The sequence below is a fragment of the Canis lupus genome, chromosome 6, assembly GCF_011100685.1.
Source record: "Canis lupus familiaris isolate Mischka breed German Shepherd chromosome 6, alternate assembly UU_Cfam_GSD_1.0, whole genome shotgun sequence".
NCBI classification, from domain to species: domain Eukaryota; kingdom Metazoa; phylum Chordata; class Mammalia; order Carnivora; family Canidae; genus Canis; species Canis lupus.
The window spans coordinates 43,081,691-43,094,464 of NC_049227.1; the positions used below are offsets into that span (position 1 = coordinate 43,081,691).

The window sequence follows — 12,774 nt, forward strand, 5'->3', positions numbered from 1 at the left end:
CTGGGGGAACCACAAGACCCACACCTTCAGCAGGAAGGTTGCAGCCACCCTGGCTGAAGCCGCTGTCACAGAGACAAGTGGCAATAGGTGTGGGCAGCCAAAGGAGGGTAATACTGAGCACCATAGCACAGTTATACCAAGTTGACTCCCAAACATTCTGATAATATCTTTCACATATTCAGGACGTAAACACAGACCCTGAATTCCAAAACTCCAGCTATCCTACTTGCCCACCAAAGTGTTCATTTTATGAGTGGGAAATATCAGAGAGGGTGATGGAACATGAGAGATTCCTAACTCTGGGAAAGGAACAAGGGGTAGTTGGAAGGGGAGGTGGGTGGGCGGACGACGAGGTGACCTGGGTGACGGGCAGTGAGGGGGGCACTGGACAGGATGAGCACTGGGTGTTACACTACATGTTGGCAAATCAAACTCCAATAAAAAAATATACAAACCCCCCCCACAAAGTATTCATCTTAAAACTTGAGTGTGTCTTCTAGTCTGATGCATACAGTTCATATTATTGTCACATTATTATCAGTAAATGCATTTACATGAATATGTACACAAGTCCTCCCAACACCCTTCTGTGGCATGACTTATGGTTCTGATCGTGTAAGGCCGGCCATCCCAGCTCCCCAGACCTCCTGGTTAGCATCCCTGCTGCATTCTGGAAGTCTATGTTGTGAGGACTGGGTACTTTAGGCCGGAGTCACAATTGCAGTTGGAATAGGAATAGTTGGAATAAGGTAAGCAGTTCTCGACTGTGACTCTGACCTACGGACAGAGCCCCCACCCTGACCTCACTTCTCTTGAACTCAGTCCTCAGAGTGGCCTGGCCCTTACTGCCTCCCCTGGGAGGACAGAGTGCACATTTGGCTGACACTCTGTGTCCCCACGTGACCCACCCATCTGGGGTCACGTGGGTATGGACAGAATGCAGATAAAGAGGTTACCAGAGCCGTTGGAGTAAGAGCCATAAGGGCAGGGCTCGCAGGTGCTGTTGTTGGTTTTGAAAAAGCCTGGGTTGCAGGGTGGGCAGCGGGTCTTCACGCCAGAGGCAGGCAGCTTCACAGCCCCCTCGAGATCCTCACCACAGATTTTCGGCTGGGCCCATTTGTACATGAGCTGTGTCTGCAGAAATGGATTAAGAATGGCTCAGCCTGTGTAGGATTTAGCACATCTTTGGGAATACATCCTGAGAGTGGAGGGAGAGGAGGGGACTCTGGGCTACAATGAAAGTTTCACCAGGGCAGGGAACTCGTTTGGTCACTCATTTGGTGTATCCCATGATCCTAGCTCAGAGCCTGACACATGGCTGTGCTCAGTAAATATCTGTTGACTGCTGACTAGATGAAGAGGGATATACTTAGCGAGGGCATGTGTCACCGAGAGATGGGAAGGACCAGTTGTCTCCAGAGAGAGCTCTGATTCCAATGTAGACTCTTATTACTACCAAGATCACTTGGAAAAAGTAGCTGATGAAAACCCCAAGACATAAAAAGGGATGTCCCAATTTGTCTTCCAAGCATTTTCTTTGCTTTTTCACTTATTCACTAGACATTTATAGAAAGCCTAATACATCTGTGTGCCAGACCTGGTGGCTCAGAGATGAATGAGATGAATGGTCCCTGCCCTTAAGGAGCTCACCATCTAGCAAAGGCAACAATCACATAATAACTGCCCATGTGGGTGGATGGACACTGTGTTCTCTGGGACATTAAGGCAAAAGGGACATTGTAGGGGGAAAATGTGAAATGGAACAGTCATCCATCAGATCAGTGGACAAGGGAAACATTGTGTCTGTCACTCATTAGGGCCATCCCTACTCTTTTGATGGAAGCACTGGACACAGAAGAGGGGATGACCTGCAGGAGGCTCCTCATCTTAAAACTTGGCAGCTCAAGCCTCCTATGTGGCCCTTGGGCCAAGTCAGAGATGAAAGATGCTCTTATGAATTGCATTGAAGGGATGATGATCTGGGCAGCACTGCCATACGTGTGAAGTAGTGGATGAATAAGGCATCTGTTCATTTTATTCAGGATAAGAAATGACAAGTCTTAAGAGGAGTCTGTGCTGCCTTCACTGATGGGAGTCCCTGGGGCTTATCCTCTTCCTGTTCAGCTCCACTGTGAAGAGATTCCTCCCTGTGAAGAGTAGCCAATGGCCAGAGCCCCAGGTTTGTGCTCTAACCTGGGTGCTCTCATCCAGCTAGTCCACTTAAGTCTCATGGAGAGAAGGGTCTGGGGGGGGGGGGGGGCGGGCGGGAAGATTGACTCGGACCATCTCTTAGAGCAGCACATGCAGCAGCCCCAGGGGAATGGCCAGCCTGGTCCCTGAGAAAGCACCAAGGCACAGCAAAGGCCACAAGGGCAATCATGGGAGTCAGCTCGAGTTATGATCCTTGATTTAAAAATACAGTTTAGAAGACAAAGTGAAATCATGAGACTGAGCAGAACCAATGCAGGCGTGAGACACGAATCATGAGAGTTCTGTAAGGTGTTCCTGATGAATGCATATTCATGTGCACTCATGCTTCGGGGCCCCTCCCCTGAGCCTTGGCTGGGCTGCAAGAGGAGCACTGGCTCTGGACCGACTGAGCATCCAAAGGCAAAGGCCCCAGGGTGTTCAGGCAAGAGCAGACATCCAGGCTGGCAGGCAGCAGAGTTCACTACAAGAGGGCCTTGGCCTGAGGCTGCGAGGGGAGAGACTGGGGCAGAAGGACGCAGACAGCCATGCATTCATGTGTTACGCTGAGGAGGGAGAAGAGGAGCAGGATTACGTGTTGCCATTTAATTAGTGAGTCAACTGATGCCAAGAAAATGAAAATGATTTTTACAAGGTCATACAGAAGCCCAGACACTGCATGACTAAGTCTAAGGTAAAACTGATGAGAGGTGTAGCCATTTTCCCTTGGCTGCGGGCGAAGGGAATGATGTTTCAAATGATAGGGCCGGGGTGTGGAGGAGGCTGGAGAGTGAGAGCTAAGGATGAAAAACAATCACTGCTAAGGACCAGACTTTATCCCATGCTTATCTGGCAAAGGGAGAACTCATCCAGCCTTCCAACCAGCGAACCCTTATGCATCCTAATAGCCAAGCACATGCTTATACTGAATGCAGATGTCCCAACTTCTCTCTTCCTGAGAGGCTGTGGTTTAGGGGTACAGACAACTCATCCAGAATGTCTAATCTAAGACAAATCCCTCCACTTGTGTCCCTGAGCCATCCCAGCTCACTTCCTGCTGTTCCTGGAATTCACTGGGCACAAGACTGCCTCCTCCACACCTGCTGTGCTCTTGCCAGAAAGCACTGTGGTCACCACTTATGTCACTCAGGTCTCTGTTCAAATGTTAATGTTCTCAAGTGTCATCCCAACCCTCTCTAAAATAGCATCTCCACCCTCTGTCATTCTCTGTCTCTGAATCTTTTTTTTAATTTTTTTCTTCCCCTTACTGCCATCGGATATACTCTAATTTGTTGTTTATCTGTTGTCTCTCCACTTGTTCCCCGGCGAGAATTAAGCTCCAGGAAAGTAGCTGTCCCCTCCATTCGGTTACCTGCTGGATGCAGAGGGCCTGGCACCTTAACTGACTGTGGAAATGAACACATGACCTCCCTCTGAAAGGCCTTCCTTGGCCCCCCACACCTCATTCACTCCTCTTCCAGCTTCCAGCTTCCCCCAGGCTCTTGCTTTGGTCAGGGCCTGGTTCTTCTCCCTCACCTGCCCTCACAGACTGTGGGCTCCCAAGGGCAGGAGCCTTGATCACCTCGGAGCCCCCAGCAGGAGCCCCATGCCCGCACAGCATTAATCCTTAGAACACCCTGCTGAATCAGAGGCGATGCACGCTACAAACGAACGTCCTTCTGAGGCAGAAAGCCTCTCCCTGGGAAGAGGGAACCAGCAGAGACTGAACGGTCAGCCCATTCTCCAGTGAGCCCAGAAGTAGGAATCCATTCCCTTTGCCCACAAAAGCAGCTCCTAGGAGACAGGTCTGATGAGCTCCAAGAGGAAATGAGTGCGCATGGACAGGCAGTCATTGCCCAGGGGGACTAAGCAAATGGATGAAACCAAGCAAAAGAAAACGAAATGGCTTCTTGCAACAGAGCATATGTGAATAAGCAGCAGAACAAATGCGGTGAAACAGTTTCTGACCTGAAAATGAATGAGGCCATCTTGTTTTGCCTCCCCTCACCCCCAACCCCCTCCCCACCCCTGGCTCTGGGGTCACTGTGGAGGTCTGTGTGGTCTTCTCCAAGGTAAATGTGGTAAAACCCAAGGAGTGGGCAAAGGAGCTATCTGGGGCAAAGGGGCTCCATGCTACCCACCTCTCCGTTGGCATCACAAGCTGTGTGAGTATAGAAGTAATCTTTGTCCGTGCAGGCTGGGCGCACTTTGCAGGAAGAGGATCCCTTTTCTAAATTGCAAAAGGACACATAGTTGAAGTTACTTAAGAAAGCGGGTCTCTTGACCACTTGCTCATGACCCTCTGACATCCAGGACCCTGGGGTACACGCCACAGGGACTGCAGGAAGTAGAAAATTCTGCATACCCACCCTTCCCTTTACTTCACTGCCAATCCCTAAAGCCCCACTCAGATATCCCCTTTGCACCCTGGTGCTATGAGAAGCTACTGGGCCCATCCTGTGGGGAAGGGCATATGGAAGGGGACCAGCCAGTGGGTCAGTATGGAGGGTGGGTAGCCACTGGAAAGAGCATCTTGCAGGCTGACCACCACTAACTTGAGTTCTCAACACCTGCCACCTTCCAGGTGCTTCCCAATCCTGACTCTATAGGTGGTTTTACTACTCCTGAAGGATTAAAGCAAAACACTGGAAAGCTTAGGACAGTGCCTTCATACTCTTATTTCAGTTCCTTCTCTGCAGTTTCTCTTACTGTCCACCTCTAATGAAGGCCTTCCACCTTTGGAATTTCCCCTTCTTCGTGCAACCATCCTACACAAATGTGATAATTTCCCCTGGGTCCACTTAAAGTGTAGAGTTCTTTCCACTTTCCCCACCCTCACGCATCCTGCTACTATTTCTAACCCTTGACCTGTTCCTAATAAGAAAAGGTATCAACTACCATTTTACTTATTCCACTCTCTGTACATTAGTTCTGCTTTAACCTCATGAATGCCTGGATAGGAAGTACTATTTCAGTGTCTCCCTCTTTAAAGTAATAGACTTTACCTTTTTTGAATTACAAACATTTTGAGAATTTGAAAAAAAAGACCTGTTTCCTCTCCTGAAAAATATACATAACTTATGCAAATACATTAAAAAATTTCCAAGGAATTTATTTTCTCCAAAATAAAAACCACTGCTTTATAGAATGCCAATACTACTACTACTACTACTACTACTACTACTACTACTACTACTACTGTCACTACCATTTCAGGTGACTACTGTGTCACCTGAAGGTAAGCACTTGATACGAATGAGCCTTCCTCTCTCTGTATACACCTGGCAGGCCATGTGATAGAGTGGAATGAGATTTTTTTTTTAAGATTTTATTTATTTATTCATGAGAAAGACAGAGAGAGAGAGAGAGAGAGAGAGAGAGAGGCAGAGGGAGAAGCAGGCTCCATGCATCCGGAGCCTGATGTGGGACTCATCCAGGGACTCCAGGATCACACCCTGAGCCAAAGGCAGACACTTAACCGCTGAGCCACCTAGGCGTCCCTGGAATGAGATTTTTTTTTTTTAATTTATTTATGATAGTCACACAAAGAGAGAGAGAGAGGCAGAGACACAGGCAGAGGGAGAAGCAGGCTCCATGCACCCGGAGCCCGACGTGGGATTCGATCCTGGGTCTCCAGGATCATGCCCTGGGCCAAAGGCAGGTGCTAAACCACTGCGCCACCCAGGGATCCCTGGAATGAGATTTTTAAATCAGATAGATCTGGGTTTGGATCTTGCTTCATTCAGTAGCTGTGTCACTTTAGGCAAGTTACTGAACCTCTCTGAGTCTTAGTGCTCTTATCTGTAGAGCAGGAATAATAACATCTACCTTACTGAGGCCAGCACATCCCCTGGCTGCATTGTAAGAAGGGACTCACTAAATTCTGGTAACTCTTATTACCTGAGTTTGTGGGAATTATTTTTATTTGGTAACCGTCTGTGGGAATTATTCTTATATGGTAACTGTCATGGGATTTTTTAAAAAAGACTTATTTATTTGAGAAAGAGAGTAAGCAAGCACACAGGGGAGAGGGAGAGAGAGAATCTCAAGCAGACTGTCTACTGAGCATGGAGCCCAACCTCATGACATTGAGATCATGACCTGGGCCAAAGTCAAGAGTCAGACACTCAACCAACTGAGCCTACCCAGGCCCCTCTGTCATGGTATGTTTTATTTTATTTTATTTTATTTTATTTTATTTTATTTTATTTTAAAGATTTTATTTATTTATTCATAAGACACACACAGAGAGGCAGAGACATAGGCAGAGAGAGAAGCAGGCTCCCTGTGGGGAACCCGATATGGGACTCGATCCCAGGAGTCCAGGATCACATTATAGGATTTTAAGTAAGGATTGAAAGTTTCTTTCTCTCCCTTCCAGTTAAGGCTTATTCCTCAACTGATCCTTTCTTGGATCTCCGAGGTACCAAAGGAGTCGCTAGAAAAGAGAATCTCTTAGTTTCAGCCTCGTCAGCCTATCCTGGGGAGCTCCCTCAACTGCACATTCCCACACCTCTTCTGTCCCAGTCTTATTATCCTGGGCAAGAGGGAGCTACTGCCTGGGAAACAGCTGGAGTCTTCTCAGCTCATTGACTTAGTTAACAAGCAGAATGCCTCATTCGCATAGAGGGATCCAGGGATTCCTGCTTTTGACAAGCTAAGGCCAAGAGGATTTTGGAAGGAGATGCTGAAAACACACCAATTTCCAAGAACCTCCATATATGGTCCAGCAAATTACAAGTTCCGTGTTAGGAAGTACATTCTGCACATGGACCTTTCTCTCCTTGTCAAATATTTGCTCGACCTGATACCCTAGCTCCAGGTTTCAACAAAAGTGGTCCAGCTGTTTACACACTGACAATTGCTAGCGTCGTTTATATCAATGATTAACCCAAACGCTGAGCCTGACCTCAGGTTTCATCAAAGTGTTGAAGTTGGGTACTGGTCAAGTTTGAAAGATCCGCCTAGATGTTTGGGGAGGGAGTGAAAAGTGATTCCTGTACCGTAGGCCCCAGGGTAAAACTGTGCGAAGATAAAGCTTATCACGGGGGTGGGGTGGGGGGGGGGTGTTCGGATTTCTTTTTCTGAGCCTTCTTCCTTTCAGGACCTTCTCCCCACCTCCAGGAGTACAATATCCTCTCATTCGGATCCATTTCATCAAAGGAAAACATTTCCCCTGAGGATTGAAGCACCTAATGAATGCTTGGTCCAGCTTAGATACCACAGCTTAGATACCAACAGACTCCGGGCAAATCCCTCAACCTCTCTGCTCTGCCTCTTCTTTCTCCTCCTCCTCCTCCTCCTCCTCCTCCTCCTCCTCCTCCTCCTCCTCCTCCTTCTTCTTCTAAGATTATTTATTTATTCATGAGAGACAGACAGAGAGAGAGAAAGAGAGAGAGAGGCAGAGGGAGAAGTAGGCTCCCTGCAGGGAGCCCCATGCGGGACTCCATCTCAGGACCCCAGGATCACACCCTGAGCCAAAGGCAGATGCTCAACCACTGAGCCACCCAGGTGCCCCCTTTATTTTTTTTTATAAACAGGGAGATCTCTCCTGCACTCTGTTGTGAGTAATAATCGAGAAAATGTTTGGTAAATTGTAAAGTACTATCCAAGTGACTCGTTATGGTTGTTACCTGTTAGGTATGAAAGTACCTAAGAGTACTTTCATATTAAGAGAGGACAGCTGGGAACAAGCTTTATCGTAAAGGAACACATCTGACCCTTAAACCACACATGTTTGAACTGGGCGTGTCCATTTACATGCTGTTTTTTTTTCTTTTATAAATACAGTATTGTAAATGTATTTTCTCTTCCTTATGCTTTTCTCTTTTTTGTTTTTTTTCCTTATGCTTTTCTTAACAACATTTTCTTCTCTCTAGCTTCTTTTATTGTAAAAATACAATATATGATATATAAAACATACAAAATACGTGTTAATCAATTGTTTATGTTATCAGTAAAGCCATTAGGGTCATTAGTAGCTAAGTTTCTGGGGAGTCCAAAGTTATATGCTGGGGAGTGGGGAGGTGAGAGGGATGGGGGGCGGTGTTGGTACCTCTTGTCCCTGTATTGCTCAAGGTTCAGATGTGATAAAATTAGTGCTTACTAGATGCCAGGCACAATTCTAAATATTTTATGTGTAGTAGTTAATTGAGCCACACAAAACACTATGAAGTAGATATGATTATTGCCATTCCCATTTTATAGACAAGGAAACTGAGGCACAGATAAATGCCTTGCCCAAGATGGCAGAGCTAGTAAGTGGTGGAGTAGGGATCTGAACCTTAGTAATTTCGTCCTGGAGTCTGCGCTTTTAAACTCCATGCTGCTCTATTAGGAAATGAATCCCTAATATCGAATGTAACACAAAGGAATTCTTCTTAATGATCACATTTTAGGTATCAATAAGAAAGGTGCATTTAGTCAAGCCTTTGTCCTTAACGTCTGCAGTCCCAATAGCTCCATCTTCCTTAGTCTAGGTCCTGGATACCAGCAATGGTGTCTTGTGAAATCTCTAGACTGAGGCCTCTGCCTCCAGGTGTTTCCTTCCTCATCCATTTTCCAAATGGCAGGTAAGAGTGGTCTTTCAAAATCACAAGCCAGATCACGTCACTCCCCGGCTTAAAATTCTTGAATGGTCCCCACTGCTGATAGGATCAAATCCCAAATACTTAGCAATGGCACAGAAGGGCTGGTCCACTGTCTGTTCCCTGCCCATCTCTTAGCCTTGGATGCTAGTTCTTTTCAAGTCAACTCCTGCCATGCCGGGTTTTTCCAAGATCCCCAAGCCTTCTGGCTTTGCCTACACTCCTTCCAGAACATCCATCAAACCACCAATTCATCTTTCAAGTCCACAGCCACTGAAACCTTTTCTCCCTCCCCAGAGAGGACTGGCCACGCCCCTTCTTTATATCTACTGTCCACCACACTCAGAGCTCCTATCCCAGCAGCCGCCATATCGTGGAGTTACTATACACTTGGGTGTTCCTAGAACCAGTTCTCACTTTTCAAATTAAGCTGCAGGGCAGGCACCAGTTCCGAGTCTAGCACCAAGTCTAAGCCTTGGCACCTGGCAGGTGCCTGGGACTTCTTTGTAAATGGATGACTAAATGCTCACTGGGTCTTCAGTCACTCCCTTTAGGCACATTCCATCATGAGCTCTGATCAGATCTCCCCGCATTTTCCCAGCCTCCCACTGACCCTGTTTTCTGGAAGAGTCAAGTCACGGTAAAAACTCACTTTCCAGTCGAAGAGGTGGATTGAGTAATTGGTGGCAAAAGGAAAACCGACTCCAAGAACTCACACTTCTAAGCCGACACTTTCATAACAGCTCTCTGGATAACAATCAGTTTACATAGAGAGTTGATCAAAACATTCCCAGGAGGTTTTTTGAGAGCCACCTTGCCATTCAAACCCTTGTACGACTGCTGGGCTGGAATGGCAGCTGGAGACTCAGACGAACAGGGGCTGCCATTGATAGAGCAGGGAACGGGAATGAGAAATTCAAGTGGAAAAACAGGAATTTAGACTGATAGATTAAAGACTTCCCTCGAGATCTAAACATTCCTGTTCTCACTGGAAACTAGACTCACTTGGCAAGATCTGTGTCGATAAATAGGACTTTTGTTTTAGAAATAGTGTATAAATAAGCAGTTCACAAGGTCAATGGCTGGTCGTGGCTGAACAAACACATAGTGTAACACCTGCGTGAAGAACGGGTGTGTCTATGGACAGACTGGAGGGTCTGCTCTAGAGAGATCCTCGAGCTGGGTGTGTATGTGGTTCTGCGTAAGAAAAGAAAAATGGAACTGTTACGGGCTGCCTGAACAGAGTCCTCTGGGGGAATGCCACCTTACAGCAGAGTCCTGCTGCCCTGGGACTCCCTCAAATGGCCAGGCTCTGGGGCACCTGGGTGGTTCAGTGGTTGAGCATCTGCTTTTGGTGCAGGTCATGATCCCAGGGTCTTGGGATCAAGTCCTGCATTGGGCTCCCCATGGGGAGCCTGCTTCTCCCTCTGCCTATGTCTCTGCCTCTCTCTGTGTCTGTCATGAATAAATAAAATCTTAAAAATAAAATAAAAAATAAAATCTTTAAAAATATATTTTGCTTATCAATATAGCCTCATGGCTCTTCTAACCTAGCTTTGATAAAATTATTATGAATTAAAATATATAAACATATACCTTTTGTTTACTGTATCTATTGTCTGTAGTTATAATCTTATATAAGGTTTCATTTTTACAAACTTCACTGCTTAGGGGGAAAAAAAAGACTGCAACCCCTTTCACTAGTTTTCCTAATCCCTCTAACCCTGAACTGCTTTTTATTTTTACCACAGCACCCTGCACATTTTACTGTCTACCATACTATAATTTATTAGATATTTATTATTGTCATTGTTTATTGTCTCTCTTCCCCCCACTACCAGAATGTAAATTCCATGAAGATAAGGAACTTTGTCTATTTTCTCCGCTAATATAGTCCAAACACCTAGAATAGGACCTGGCAGATAGTAGAAGCTCAATAATTACTTGCTGAATGATTTCATTTTTGTTTTCAGAGTGATCAGTGGAGTATAAATCAGCAGGGCTCTTCCCATGTCCAGAAAGTAAGGATTGAAGAAGGGTCGTTTTCAGCATGGCCAGAAGGATGGTTCTCCTTTCTGTTTCTCCCTGTGTTTATTGGCAGCCCCCCTACCAAACTCCACCCACCCTCAGAAACCTCACCTGAGTATTTGTCAGGGTCACACGGGTGGCAAGAAGTTTCTCCCTTGTTTGAATAAGAGTTGGCTGGGCAAAGTTCGCAAAAAGAAGAGCCCTGCTTGTCTGCATATGTGCCAGGTTTGCAGGGGAAGCATTCTGAAGTGTAGGCCACCCCTAAGGAGGAAGAACAACATAGAAAAGCAAGGGTTGAGCCTAGAGACTGAGCCCCTCCAGGGACTGGCTCCCACCCTCCCTGCAGAGTCAGGAAGTCAGCAACAGACCCCAGGCCCAGCTCCCCTCTCGGTACCTGTGATGGCGATGTTTCTCACCAGCACAGGCTTGGAGACTTTGGACCCCACTGAGAAGGCTGTGGTTCTCCAATAGAGGACATTATTGCCTCGGTTTAGCTCGACCTAAAAACCACAAACGGGAAGACGGCTATCCCTAATCCATCAGATTAGCCTCTTATGGGGGCCTGTCCCCTTAGAATCTAGGGGTCAACACCTTTTCTCATCTCCCACCTTGACTTCCTCAGCTTTGCCCTTCCTCCCAGCTCAGCTTAGCTCCTTTCTGCTTTGAAGCTTCCTCTTACCACCCCCTGATGGTCTCTCCCTCACCCACCAGGATCTCTAAAGTGAGATCCACAAAGGGGCCTGGAGGTATTGACAGAGGGTGAGTGGAGTTCCCTCCTTTATCTCTGGTTCTGTGTATCCACATCCCATTCCTAGAAGACCTGGCCCATAAAGCTGGCAAGCTGCTGATCCCTGGGGTCAAGCCATGGATGCAAGTCATCCACACCTCTCTTCAGTCAACTCAAGAGGAAATTATGTTATCCTCACATATCAGACCCCTGGCCTTGAGGGTGGAAGCCTAGGGAAGGGTGGAAGCCCAGGCTGTGAAGAAGCTCTCCTTGGAGGAAATGCCCTTTGCCCCTTTGCTGGTCTTCCCAGGAAAGGCTCCAGGAAGGCTGGAGCGATACTCACACTGTGGAATTCCCATCCTTTCTCTGTGGTTTTCATCCACCTGGAGTCATCTACATTAGGCTGGCACTGGTCATTCTGAACCTGAGATGGCAGGAGTTTAGGAACAGAGTCTCAGCTTTCCAAGAAAATGGGTTCCTTTACCCCCTGTGCTGCCACAGCCTTCCAGAGGGCCCTTCTTATAGGAGAATAGTTGCCAATTTCCTTTAGGGATAGAGCCCAGAACACATGAGTCTTGAAGCAGGGCGGGAGCTCATCACACACACAAAACATCAGGGCATTAACACCAAGAAACAGCTTTAACTCAGAAGCCTTTACATGCACTTTCATGTCTGCATGGACAGAACACTTAGGGTCTCCTGGATCCTTCTCTTCCCCTTCAAAGCCCCCCAACTTCTGCCTTTGTCCTCGCCTCTCGAAGTCTTGGCTCATTTTGTCCACAGTTCTCTCCAGAGGGAAGACAACTGTGGAAAATCCCCAACCAGAAATATGCTTGTGATTCCTGTAAATGAATCTGACCCTTGGAGAGTCTTTTACCTCCCATCCTCCCCCATGGCCAGGGGCTTACAAAAAACTCAAAGATGATGCTGGAGTCTGGGTAATAGTATTCGAAGTTGACAGTGCCAGACTGCTTCAGGTTGACAGCGTACATCAGCGTGGCTGTGCATTCGTCCGTGTTGGAAGAGATGTAGTCACCCAGGGGAACCCACTTGGACCTGTGAGGGAATGGGAGCCAAGTTCACCGGCAGGGGCATGGCCCGTCATGCTTTGTATGAAGTACACGTTTCATGTCCTGCTGATTCTCTGAGGAACTTCAGATTTGTGATTCACAAGCGGGAATTGAGACATGAACATGCTCAGTGAAGAATGACCTGGATGATCAAGGAGCCTGGGGATACAGCTGA

General features: G+C 47.0%; 1 protein-coding gene across 8 annotated transcripts in view; it reads right to left on the reverse strand.

Moving 5' to 3' along the window:
- Window positions 1–12,774, reverse strand: part of ELAPOR1 (endosome-lysosome associated apoptosis and autophagy regulator 1) — a 70,140-nt gene that overhangs the window by 14,673 nt on the left and 42,693 nt on the right. For all 8 annotated transcript variants that reach the window (XM_038541094.1, XM_038541095.1, XM_038541093.1 and 5 more), the window contains exons 4-9: window positions 12,438–12,585; window positions 11,873–11,953; window positions 11,197–11,302; window positions 10,914–11,063; window positions 4,329–4,417; window positions 957–1,134 (exon numbers count right to left, since the gene is read on the reverse strand). In XM_038541094.1, coding sequence (XP_038397022.1) covers window positions 957–1,134; window positions 4,329–4,417; window positions 10,914–11,063; window positions 11,197–11,302; window positions 11,873–11,953; window positions 12,438–12,585 — 752 coding nt within the window. The remainder of the gene's footprint in view (window positions 1–956; window positions 1,135–4,328; window positions 4,418–10,913; window positions 11,064–11,196; window positions 11,303–11,872; window positions 11,954–12,437; window positions 12,586–12,774) is intronic.